General features: G+C 46.4%; 1 protein-coding gene across 1 annotated transcript in view; it reads right to left on the bottom strand.

Annotated features, from left to right (window-relative positions):
- The window catches only part of LOC142150607 (uncharacterized), a 50,811-nt gene extending 45,974 nt beyond the window's left edge, over positions 1-4,837 (bottom strand). The window contains exon 1 of the mRNA XM_075205807.1: positions 4,069-4,837. Coding sequence (XP_075061908.1) covers positions 4,069-4,837 — 769 coding nt within the window. The remainder of the gene's footprint in view (positions 1-4,068) is intronic.
- Between the last annotated feature and the right edge of the window lie 8,337 nt (positions 4,838-13,174).

The raw sequence follows: 13,174 nt of genomic DNA, 5'->3' as shown, positions 1-13,174 counted from the left end.
AATCACACCCTCACCTCCGCTCTGGACGCGGTCACCCCTGCCCACTCCGTCCACCCCCGCTGCTCCAAACCCCAACCCTGGCACTCCAAATTTACCCGCTTCCTCCAAAAATGCTCCCGTACCGCCGAACGTCATTGGAGAAAATCCCGCTCCCTGGCTGACTTCCTCCACTTTAAATTTATTCTTTCATCCTACAGCTCTGCCCTCTCACTCGCTAAACAATCTTTCTTTAAATCTCGCATCTCTTCCCAGTCCTCTAACCCCCGCCACCTCATCGCCACCTTCAGCACTCTCCTGGCCCCCTCCCCCCCCCTCCCTCCTCCCTGACTGCCTCCGATTTTGCCTCCTTCTTCTCCTCTAAAATCAAGGCCATCCGACTTGAAATCTCCTCTTCCACTCTCTCTTCCACCCCTCCCACTCTTCTGTCCTCCCCCAACCACCTTTTCCTCCACTCCTTCCGCCCCACCATCGGCGAGGAAGTTCATTCTCTCATTTCATCCCCCCCCACTACCTGTCCCCTGAATCCCATTCCCTCCCACCTTCTTCGGTCCCTTTCCCCCACCACCTGCTCCCACCTCGCTCACCTCTTTAATCTCTCCCTCTCCACTGGCATCTTCCCCTCCTCTTTCAAACATGCTCTTGTATCCCCCATTCTTAAGAAACCTAATCTTGACCCCACTTCTCTCTCGAACTATCGCCCCATATCTCTTCTCCCCTTTGCCTCCAAAATTCTCGAGAGGCTCGTCTGCAGCCGTCTCACCTCCTACCTTTCTGAACACTCCCTCCTTAATCATCTCCAGTCTGGTTTCCGCCCCCACTGAAACTGCCCTGGCTAAAGTCACCAATGACCTCCTCTCTGCTAAAGCCAGAGGCCACTTCTCCCTTCTCATCCTCCTTGACCTCTCTGCAGCCTTTGACACCGTTGACCACCCCCTCCTCCTTCACACTCTCCAGTCTTTCGGCCTCTCCGGCCCAGTCCTGTCCTGGTTCACCTCTTACCTTACTCACCGATCCTTCTCTGTCACCACCTCTGGGTCTCTCTCCCCCCAGTCCACCCTTCCAGTTGGGGTCCCTCAGGACCCTTACTCTTCTCTATATACACCTCCTCCCTGGGTGAACTCATCAGCTCCTTTGGCTTCAGCTACCACCTTTACGCTGATGACACTCAACTATACCTCTCCTCTCCTGATCTCTCTCCCTCCCTCCTCTCTAGGGTGTCCGCCTGCCTCTCTGCCATCTCCTCCTGGATGTCCTCTCGATTCCTCAAACTTAACCTTGCCAAAATTGAGCTCATAGTTTTTCCTCCCTCTGATACCTCATCCCCTTCTGACCTCTCCATCACTGTCGACAACACCTCTATCTCCCCTGTCCCCCAACTTTGCTGCCTTGGTGTCATCCTCGACTCCTCTCTCTCCTTTGGCCCCCACATCCTCTCTCTTGCTAAATCCTGCCGCTTCCAGCTGTGTAACATCGCTCGCATCCGGCCCTTCCTCTCCCAAGATGCCACCAAATGCCTTATCCACTCACTGATCATCTCCCGCCTGGACTACTGCAACCTCCTCCTCAATGGCCTTCCCCACTCTCATCTCGATCCCCTTCGATTAGTTCTTAACGCTGCCGCTAGGCTTATTTTCCTTTCTCGCTGCTCCTCTTCTGTCTCCCCCCTCTACCTAGCCCTTCACTGGCTCCCATTCCCCTTCAGAATCTTCTTTAAGCTCCTCACACTCACCTACAAGGCCCTCACCAACTCCACTGCGCCCTACATCTCCACCCTCCTCTCTATTCATGCTCCATCCCGCCCTCTCCATTCTGCCTCTGACCGTCGCCCCTCTTCCCCCCTTATAACCTCCTCCCAGGCGCGTATCCAAGACTTCGCCCGCGCTGCCCCCCTCCACTGGAACAAGCTCCCTCCCTCCATCAGAATTTCCCCTAATCTGTCCAGTTTCAAACGGGCCCTAAAAACTCATCTTTTTCTTAAAGCCTTTCTGTCTCTCACTTAACTTCCTACCTTATCTTCTGCCTTTGTCCCCCTACTCTCCCTCTCTCCCCTGCATCTCTGTCTGTCCACCCCTCCACTTAGATTGTAGGCTCCTCTGAGCAGGGCCTTCTCTCCTCTTGTTTCCACCACTTCTAACTCTGGTATCCAGCTACTTAGTTCCCCTCCTCCTTGAGGGTCCTCCACCCCATGTCCACTCTCCCTCCCTCCTCCCCCCTGGGGGTCTCCCTGTCTTCCGAGCCCTCCTTCTTGGGCCCTCTTCTTGGGCGGATCCTGCCTCCCCCTTCCCCGACCTCTCTAGCTGTGCATTGAGCTTATTGAGTTACTGTGCTTACTCTTTACTGTACTGTGCTGTCTCCCATTGTATTGTAATTTGTTTGTCCCTGTTTGACGCTACGGACACCTTGTGGCGCCTTATAAATAAAAATAAATAATAATAATAATGCCAAATGTTTACATTTCAGTACAGATTGAACAATTCATAGTTAATACATTTGCTGTATATTAATATGGATAACTGGTGTTTGTGGGTATTTTTGTTGTTGGGTGCCAGATTGTCAGCCCTGCATCAAATATTAACTCTGTTTCCAGCTTCTAAAATGCATAAGAATGTAAAATATTTACTAACAATGAAAAAATATATTAATTCCAAAAATAAAAAATAATCTGCACATTCATCCACATCTCAATCTTTATGCATCATCAAGTGTTATGGAGGCAGCTGTTGTACATGTTTTGCAGAGAGGATATTTCATCTTTCAGTTCAAGATGGCCATCGGTACACTCTTTATGTTGTTTTATGTGTGGAAGGTGCACGACCATTTACAGTCTGAATAAAGACCTGAGTTTTGCACCAGCTGAGAGCTGGAAGAGATTATGTCTCATGCTGTACTTTAAATTGGATACATTTTAAACCTCCATATTGAACTTAAACAATGTAATAATAAGGTTGATTGACAAAAACTCGTCACTTGAAATATTAAAAAAAAATCCTTTATTTCTAAGGCACCAGAACAGATTGGACAACCAGCAAAATAAAATAATATGTACATGAGCAATGAAATTGTATATGTACAGGCAGCAAGCTTACACTATTATACCCTGTAAAATAACATAAAGAAAACACTTGGAAAGAGGGACTTGCATGGGTGTCAGCAGCATAGAGATGGTAATGGAGGCCAAAGGAGCTGATACCATCACAGAGGGAAGAATTATAGAGGGAGAGGAGGGGGACGAGAACAGATTATTGGGGTACGGTGACAGGTAGTGGCAGAGAAGGGGAAAATAGAGACAGAACTAGAGACCCATAAGGAGTGGATGGTGAGTAGCAGTTGAACCATATAAGGGCAGTTTCACAGAAGCTGATGAAGAGGAGAGTTTACTGGAGGAGAGGGTGGTCAATGGTGTCTAGTTGTGCAGAGGTCTAGAAAGATAAGCAGGATGAAAAAACACTTAGATGGGACCTTAGTGAGGGTGGCTTCATTGGAGTTGAGGGGATAAAAACCAGATTGAAGAGGATCAAAAAGGGGAGTGGGAGGAAAAGAAGATAGAGATATGGTTGTAGCCCCTATTACCAGTCCCTCACATGATTATTTAATCGGTTTGCAGAGTGAATCGAATGCACTTTGTAAATTACCTCCACTGTGTGTAAGTGACATGGACACTTTAAATATGCTACTGGTTTAAAATAAGAACATAATAAAAAACATTCAACTTCATTAGTATCTTAATTAACCACATGACACCTTGGGACTTCTATGTCATTGTTGGTTGGTATACAGTTGCTCTCGATTACAGGAAGACCATCCCAGGGGAAAAAATCCTCAAGTCTCAATGTTAGTCGTTCCAGTCTAAAAAATATTTGATTTTACATACATTTGCCACATCCAGTTAATGAAAATTGATTCTCTCCTTTGTGAATATTATAATGATTAAACAAGTTAACTTGTCTATGAAATACATGCTCTATTCGGAAACAAGTGACTTTCTTGTGTGACTTCTCTGGTGTGTAAGAAGTGTTATCTCTTGTTTAAAACATTTGTTACATTCAGAGCACATAAATGGGTTCTTACCTGTGTGGCTTCTCTGATGCCTAACAAGGTGTGAATCAGTCTTAAAACACTTGCTACATTTAGAACATGAAAAGGGCTTCTCTCCGGTGTGAATCATGTGGTGTCTAACAAGGTTTGACTTCTGGTTAAAACATTTGTTACATTCAGAGCATGAAAATGGTTTTTCTCCTGTGTGAATCCTCTGGTGCATGATTAAATGTGAATTGGTACGAAAATGTTTGTTACATTCAGAGCATGAATATGGTTTTTCTCCTGTATGAAACCTCTGATGTAGGATTAAGTTTGAATTGGACCCAAAACATTTACTACATTCGGAGCATGAAAATGACTTCTCTCCAGTGTGAGTCCTCTGGTGACTAATAAGTTGTGATTTCTCTTTAAAACATTTGTTACACTCAGAGCATGAATATGGTTTTTCTCCAGTGTGAATCCTCTGGTGTCTAATAAGGTGTGACTTCCGTTTAAAACATTTACTACATTCAGAACATGAAAATGGGGTTTCTCCTGTGTGGATCCTCTGATGTTCAACAAGAAGTGACTTGGAAGTAAAACACTTGTTACATTCAGAACAACGAAACATTTTTTCTCCTGTGTGACTTCTCTGGTGTATGATTAATTTTAAATTGGTGCTAAAACATTTACTACATTCAGAACATGTAAATGGCTTCTCGCCTGTGTGAATCCGCAGGTGTATAATCAGCTGTGACTTCCATCTAAACATTTTATCACACTCAGAGCATTGATATGGTCTCTCTCCTGTGAGACTCATTGTGTGTTTAATGAGTAACAAGCTATAGTAGGCTGCTTCTATTCAGAAAATGAAAATAGCTTGTGTGAATCCTCAAGCTTTATAAGAGCTGACTTCTGTAGTCGATATGACTTGTGGGTGACCCAGATATTCAGTATAGAATGTTGATCTATGGGTGTCCTCTTCTGTTGCTAGAGGGAATCTTGCTCATTAATCCACCTGTTAAAAAAAATATATATATTTTATACCAAAATCATACGAATGTAATATGTCCCTCTCGTTTATAAGCTGTTGAGAATGGATTGTACATAATTAAGAAATTTTGATTTTTTCATCATGGAGTACATTCTTATTTCAGACATATATAGTAAAAAGGAAAGATCAAAACAAAAAGGCGCCTAGTAGTGCAGTAATTTCCAAATCAAAACTGACAACATCCCAAAGTATGCTAAAAAACACAATGTGAATCAGCCTCATACCAATGTGCACAACATGAATCAGGTTTATCTGATTATCTCTGGAGAGATTAAAAAGCTCTTTCCTGGTGTGGACTCCAGATCAAATGTTATACATTCAAATAGAAAAGGAATACAAATAGTGTAATATGTTCTGGATAACTGTAATCATAAGATAGAAGTGATACACACACAATGGAAAAAACAAATCCTGTGTATCTGATTTATAAAAGATTAAATGGGGAATCACTCAATGAATCATTGTTCCCCTCTTTAATATTTAAATGAACATGAAAGTTTTAGTGCTGAATTAGTTTACCAAAGTGCTTGTGAAAATATCCTCTATAATCCCATAGTACTAATAGTGAATATATCAATATAGATTATACATTTGATACCACAGCACTGATAGAGAAAACTTGCACACATGACACCACAGTACTGATAGAAAAAGAATTCACAGTAGTGTACTCTTATAATTATATTTATGATTGTTAGATTGCAATATTAGCGATATAAGTATTACTAAGACAAGAATACAAACAATTATAAATCACAAAATCTGCAATCACTTGTGTATGGATCAGTACATTCTAATGCATAATATAGTTACCTTACTTTGTAGATTTCTCCTTCAGTCTCTTTTCCTCATGCTCATTCTTACTGTTCCATCCTTCCAGCTCTCCAGCCACCAACTAACTAACACCAGCCTGATACAGCCTATTTATAGTCATTCCTCCCCATCTCTCTTCAATAGTTCCCGGGATGACCAAAGCTTATTCTCAAACTATTTGTCTTCAGGTGAAATTTAAATTAGCCTCTCATAAAATCAAATTATTTCATCAGAGCAGCTTCAGTTTCTGGTGTAAACCTCCTTGATATGTAAATGAGGTATAAACATTCCTAAGGTCACATACAACAAAAGAGAATTGTAATTAGATCTCGGCTGTTGGTAACATCTTCCTTTCTAATTAGATCACTGCAGTCTCTGACATCCTGTTATGTCAACAAATGGACCTTTTGTTTAAGATTCTCCTATTGTCTAGGCAGAGAGAGCCACAATCTTCTTTTTTGTTCAGATTTAGCTAGTTTAAGGTGATTACTGCCTCTGCACAAATGAGAAACACATCTCATGGAGTCATTAATGTTTTAGAAACATAAGAAGTAATATTATTGCAAAGTATATTAATATATAGGGTTACTGGGGAATTAGGATATAGGACATAAATTTACTAATAAGTCACTCAGGTGTTTACCTCCCGGAAATACTTGTGACAGCAGCCAATTTATTGGTTAGAGGGAGACCAGTGTCAGTATCTAATCTCTGAACATTCACAACGAGTGCTGCCAAGATTGGAAGAAGTATCAATCATGTTCTATATATTTCATACATTTACCCTGTACTAGCTGAACTGAATAAACAAAGAATCACACATGCATTTATGTATTTGACAATGGCGGAATACGTTAAAATAAATATGGCCATATATTGTTTAAATGAATAACCTATAAAAATAGGTTATAACGGGGGGGGGGGGGGGGGGGGGGTGGCTAGGCAGCCATTTCAGGTGGTCGCTTTCCACATCAGCTCCTGCACTTAAATCAGGTATTTGGGGAATTACCTGTAAATTCTCGGTTCATTCTCCCTGAATCTGGCACCAGAGGATTGGGGCACTACCCTGGATATCCCAGCTGCAGCTGGTCACTCACCTCCCCCTCCCGACGGTACCGCAACTGGTTCCCGCCGCGCTGGGCCTCTCAGCTCCTGACCGCCCATACAAAGGACAACTCCCTGGGGCTTCTTTAAGCGGAGCTCCGCTTCCCATCGAGCCCCCACGGCACTCGGAGCCACAGACGCCGCCATCTGACAGGATTGGGTGAGCGGGACCCGGAGGCCTACTTCCGGAGAAGGCCTGGGGCTCAATTTCAGACCTACCCGGCGGACATCTCCACTTCCGGTTCTACCGCGGGGACTTCCGGTCGGGCGATTCGTCCCAGGGCTTCCTGCGCTGGGCCTTCAGCTTAGCTTAGAGCTTATGACTGGGCTAGAGCTCGGAGGTTCCTACCATCAGGGGTCCGCCAGCAGCTAACCACCAGGCGCACTTCCGGCCTGACAATCAGAGGCGCAGGTATATCCCCCAGCGGTGCTGGACCAGAGGACACGGGCCAAGCTTGCAGCTGAAGATCCCCGAAGAAAAACCACCCGGACTGGCGAGGAGACTGGAGAAACCACCCACTGCCAGCGCCCAACCACAGGAGCCAGGTTAGTGTGAAAAAAAACCTGCTACACACGGGGCAACTACACTACCTCTGCCCATTCTGCTTGCCTCTTTCAAGTATTCTGAGATTCTTCTAAGACTCCAGGCTTCACACCTCCTGAATCACTATAGTTCTAACCCATATTGTATTTTACCTATTATTGGAGCCGACCCCAGAGTTCCAGGGGTGCGCAATGACCCTGTAACCCCCTAAAGTGCTGACAGGGGCGGGAAGTCTTTTCCATGCTATTTACACTCAGACCCATGTGAATTCTCTTCCCTATGTGGGCCCTCCCATTGTAATTTACTCTACTATCCGGTTTGCTCACACAGCCCCTCTTACTGCCTGACAGCCCTGCCTTTGAGGATCCTCCACAATGCCTAAGGGCAGTAAGAAATCCCACCCCAAAAGCCTCCCTCAATATTTCTCGAAGCAATCAACCTCAACCCCGCATCGGTCGAGGACGGGTTCCCGTCACACTTCTGCTGAATCTGACTCAGAGGAAGATGATACGTCCCCGATAACCAGACGGGACTTCCTAACGTTAATTAAAGAAATGAAAGAACTGAAATCTTCCGTGCACTCAGAAGTACAAGCTGCCCTCCACTCACTGCGGACAGAGGTGGCTTCAATAGGAACCCGCACTGACCAAGTTGAACAAAGATTAGAGACGGTGGTGTCCTCTCAGACAGGCATGGAGGAAGACATTGTACGCCTACGAAGGGACTTGACATCTGTCCAGGAACATCAAGAGGATATGGACAATCGGGCGAGGCGGAACAATCTGCGCCTAAAAGGCATTCCAGAAACGGTCGAACCTGCGCATCTGGACCAATACTTGAAGAAGCTTTTCTCCCAATTGGCCCCTGAGGTCCCGGAGGACCACTTATTACTGGACAGAGCCCATAGGGCCCTAAAGCCCAGATCTACCGACCAGAACCAGCCTAGAGATGTCATCTTACGACTTCACTTCTATACTACCAAAGAGATGGTCTTGCGCGGAGCCAGAAAATTACATACCTTAACATTCGAGGGTCACAACATACAGATCTTCCAGGACTTGTCACCAACCACTCTGGCCAGACGTCGGGAGCTTGCCCCGGTAACGCAAGTTCTACGAGATCATAATGTCCGTTATTGCTGGGGCTTCCCCTTCCGCCTGTTCCTCTGGCACCAGGAGAGACAGATTTCCGCCCGCACACTACCGGAGGCTCAGGCCCTCCTACACCGCTTAGGCCTTGCTCCTGAGCCCCCTACGGGCGCCTCTCATTCATCTACCTCGAGCAACCAGGATATAAATCCGCGGCCCCAAAGAGCTCCGCGAGGTGAATGGTCTACAGTACAAAAGTCCTCCACTCCTCGCAAGACCTAGTAATTTATATCCCTGACTGTCTTTTAGGGATCAGAAACTCCCCACCCAGGGAAGGTCAATCTGATCCGATCCAGGGCTATTGTAAGCCGTTCCTGACCGCCTAATGGCCATTTCTACCGAAGGACATTTGAGGAACTATACTTACCCGGAGACGAGCCCTCCGAAATGTCCATATGTTACCTAATTTCTCAATATATTGTTCACATGCCTGAGGTCTGGGGTTTCTGTTTGCCCTGCCTTGTTTTTTGCTTTCTCCGTATACAGGTGGATTTCCATACCCATGGCCTTCTAGGAGTTACAGCGGAATGCCGCTATGGACCCCCCTCGGAAAGGCTGCATCTCCCCCATGACCATCGGCAGGCATGTTTATCTGTTTTTTGGGGCCCATTTGGACTCGTTATGTAATTGTTTTTTGTTTAATTGTTGAAATTCTCTATACGCTCACAGTGGTTCAAATTGGCATTTGTAAGCATTCGTTTGTTATCTCTGTACCCTCTGGTTCGACAATGTTACATAGTTAATCCATATGTTTATATGTTTACATGATGTGGCCCCACCTTACTGATACAGCCCTCTCTGTCATCCCCTCCTCCCCCACACCCACACACATGGGCCCACTGGGTAGCAGATACCCACCTCCCGCCCCCCCCACCCCTGTCAGCCATCTACCTTTCGCCCTCCCGATTGGTAAGCCCTAGCCACCTCCCCCATAGAGCTTGGCTGCTCTCAGCTGGTCCCCGGGTACCTAGAGTACCGTTCCTTCTGCCCCACCAGCATCCTGGACGGGTTCCCTGCACCACTCCCGTCCTCCTTTCCCCACTCTCCCACCACACCTACAATGTCTCCCCAACCATGGTCGTCTCTGGCATCTATCCCTTCAGCAAGTCAAAACTACAATTCACTACATATATTTTCACCTCCTGACTCTCCCACTTTGACTTTCTCATGACACTCCGTCTGATTTCTTTCAATGTTAACTCTCCCCAAAAAAGAGGCAAACTCTACGCTTCTTTACAGGCCCTTAAGGGCGACCTAGTATTCCTACAGGAGACCCATTTTATCAAACACTTGCACCCGGAACTTAAATCCAAGAGATTCCCCCTTTCTTATCATGCTTGTGACTCTGCCAAGAAGAGATGCGGGGTGGCAATCCTCTTCTCACGTAATCTTGTCTTTGATCTCGCAGACTCACACAGAGATAAAGAAGGTAGATACATTATCCTAGTAGGTAAATTGAACAACCTCCCGTGCACACTAGTGAATATCTATGCCCCAAACCAAGACCAGCACAAATTCTTTAGGCGCCTGGGAGCTACACTCTCTCAGGTTCGCAAGGGAGAATTGATAGTGGGAGGAGACTTTAACGCGGTCCTCACCCCCCATTTGGATAGGTCTGCCCCTTCAACTGCTCCTTCCGACGGGAGGGACAGGAGGAACTCTAGGGCCTTGCAAGATTTCATGAAACTGCACAATCTGTACGATACTTGGAGAATCTCTGACCCCTTGGCCCGGGATTATTCTTTCTACTCCTCAGTACATAACACCTATTCCCGAATCGATATGATCCTGCTCAGCCACGACCTGACCCTCAAACTCACTAATTCCACTATCCATTCAATTACATGGTCTGACCATGCCCCAATTTCGGCGGACCTCTCCTCCCTAGTATCTCGCTCCTCCACTTTCCCCTGGAGACTCAACGAGTCCCTTCTCCACGACAAAAATACAGTAGCTCATATTAAATCCCTAATATCCGAATATTTTGAAACAAATGAATCTCCTGATATCTCCCCCTCTACTCTCTGGAATGCTCATAAGGCGGTCATTAGAGGCCATCTAATGGCTTTGGCAGCAAATGCTAAGAGGGCTAGGGTGGCCGAGACCATGCGTCTCTCCACGACCCTCCACCAGTTGGAGGAACAACATAAATCTAACCCTGACTCTGCTTTATTTGAACAAATGGCCTCTGTGAGGGGTGAACTTAACCTACTTCTCTCCCACCGAGTGGCCAACAAGCTGAAATGGCTGAACCAGCGCTTTTACGAAAAAGGTGATAAGGCGGACAAGCTCTTGGCCACTCGGCTGCGGACCAAAGTCTCGGCCCGTAATCTAATGGCTATTAGGGATCCCTCCGGAACTCTGGTCTATGACCCAAAATTAATCCGCTCAGAATTCCAGAATTACTATTTAAAATTGTACAACCTCCCTCAACCCCCCAACACTTCGGCCCACCGGGAACAGTCAGAGCGTATAGATAAGTTCCTGGAGGACGCTCGCCTTCCGAAGCTTACTCCCCAGGCTGCAGACCGCCTTAGTGAACCCATCTCCTTGGAGGAGGTAGTGCAGGTTATTAAGGCTCAGAAAACAGGAAAGGCACCTGGTCCTGATGGGTTTTCAGCAGCCTACTATAAGAAATTCGCTGCTCTTCTGGCCCCTCAACTCTCCACTCTTTTTAACTCTATCCTAAAGGGCAAACCCTGGCCTAAAGAATCTCTGGAGGCTCGGATAACCCTGATCCACAAGGAAGGCAAAGAAGTCCATAATTGTGCTAGTTATCGCCCAATATCCCTCCTTAATAATGACTTGAAACTTTACGCTAAGATCCTGGCCAATCGCCTAAACACTGTACTCCCCGGGCTAGTTCACTATGATCAGGTGGGGTTTGTCCCTGGTAGGCAGGCCAGGGATAACACAAGGAGAACTATCGACCTCATTCATATAATTAACACTAGGAAAACTCCCTCCATCATTTTATCCTTGGATGCCGAAAAGGCCTTCGACAGGATCTCCTGGCAGTTCATGACTCATAACCTCAAGCATTTCGGTCTGTCTGGGGATTTCTTGTCAGGGGTCCAGGCCTTGTATTCTCACCCCTCTGCTAAGGTTATGGTCAATGGTTCTCCTTCTGATCCTGTCCCAATAAGTAATGGCACCCGCCAAGGATGCCCACTCTCCCCTTTAATTTTTGCCCTGGTCATTGAGCCTCTGGCAGCCACTATCCGAGCCTCCCCAGATATCAGAGGAGTGGAGACAGGGTCCCTGGAGAGTAAGCTCTCACTATTTGCTGACGATATACTCCTCACGCTCCAGCAACCAAGAATATCTCTGCCCAACCTGCTCTGCCTCCTCTCGAGATATGGCGACCTGTCCGGGTATAAAATCAACATAACAAAATCCGAAGCCCTATTTCTTAATGTGCCCTCACAGGACTGCTAGGATCTCACCTCCCATTTTCACTTTAGATGGCAGAAGAAAAAATTAAAATACCTGGGAGTATATATAACCACCTCATATGAATTCCTGTATCAGGAGAACTATCCAGCCCTCTTCCACAAACTCAAATCAGACATTTTCTCCTGGCGAACCCTAATCATCTCGTGGCTGGGCAGTATCATTGCGGTTAAAATGACTGTTCTCCCTCAACTTCTTTACCTTTTCCAGACACTGCCTGTGAGAATACCCTTAACTGAAATTTACTCTATGCAACAACACCTTTCTAAATTTGTTTGGCGAGGCAGGTCTCCCAGGCTCCGATTGGCACTACTTAAAAAACCTAAGGGCTGTGGAGGCAGGGGCTTCCCCGACCTCAAGGCCTACTACTGGGCAGCTCAGCTTAGTTCAATAGCTTCCTCATTTGCTCCACCGGCATCTCATGCATGGGCAGACCTGGAGGCTGCCTACCTTTCCATACCCGACTTGTCAGGCCTTTGGGGAGTCCCTTCTGATATTCGGAAGGTCCTAACCAAACGTTTTCCAACTCTGGAATTTGCAGCTCGGATCTGGGAGACCTGCAAGGGTCATCTCGCTATCTTTCCTAACCCTCTGCACATTATACCCCTGTGGCATAACCCCACCTTCCCTCCGGGAAAGTCCCGATCTTTCTCTCGGCTATGGACTAGGGCAGGTTTCCGTTTTGCCGGGAGCCTTCTTGAGCGAGGAAGGCCCATATCCTATGACGCCCTCTGCTCCAGAGTCCCTAACTTTCACCCGCCGTTCTACCAATACCTGCAGGTTCGGCACTTCCTCCTGTCACTCCTGTCGGACAATTCACCTCACTCCCCCTCCCAATTTGAATCTCTCTGCCTCTCTTCCCCTCTGTGAAGGGGTATGATCTCGTCCTTGTATAGTCTACTACTAGGAAAACTGATTCCCTCCGGGAACGCACATGAGAGGGAGTGGGAGAGGGATCTGGACTGCTGGGAGACCATCAGGCTGAATGTGGCTTCTAGTTCCATCTCCACATTAATTAAGGAAAATGCGTACAAAGTCTAC

Source organism: Mixophyes fleayi, chromosome 4, assembly GCF_038048845.1.
Source record: "Mixophyes fleayi isolate aMixFle1 chromosome 4, aMixFle1.hap1, whole genome shotgun sequence".
Lineage (NCBI taxonomy): Eukaryota > Metazoa > Chordata > Amphibia > Anura > Limnodynastidae > Mixophyes > Mixophyes fleayi.
Note: the sequence above shows the minus strand (reverse complement) of the source record. Positions and strands in the feature narration are given on the sequence as shown.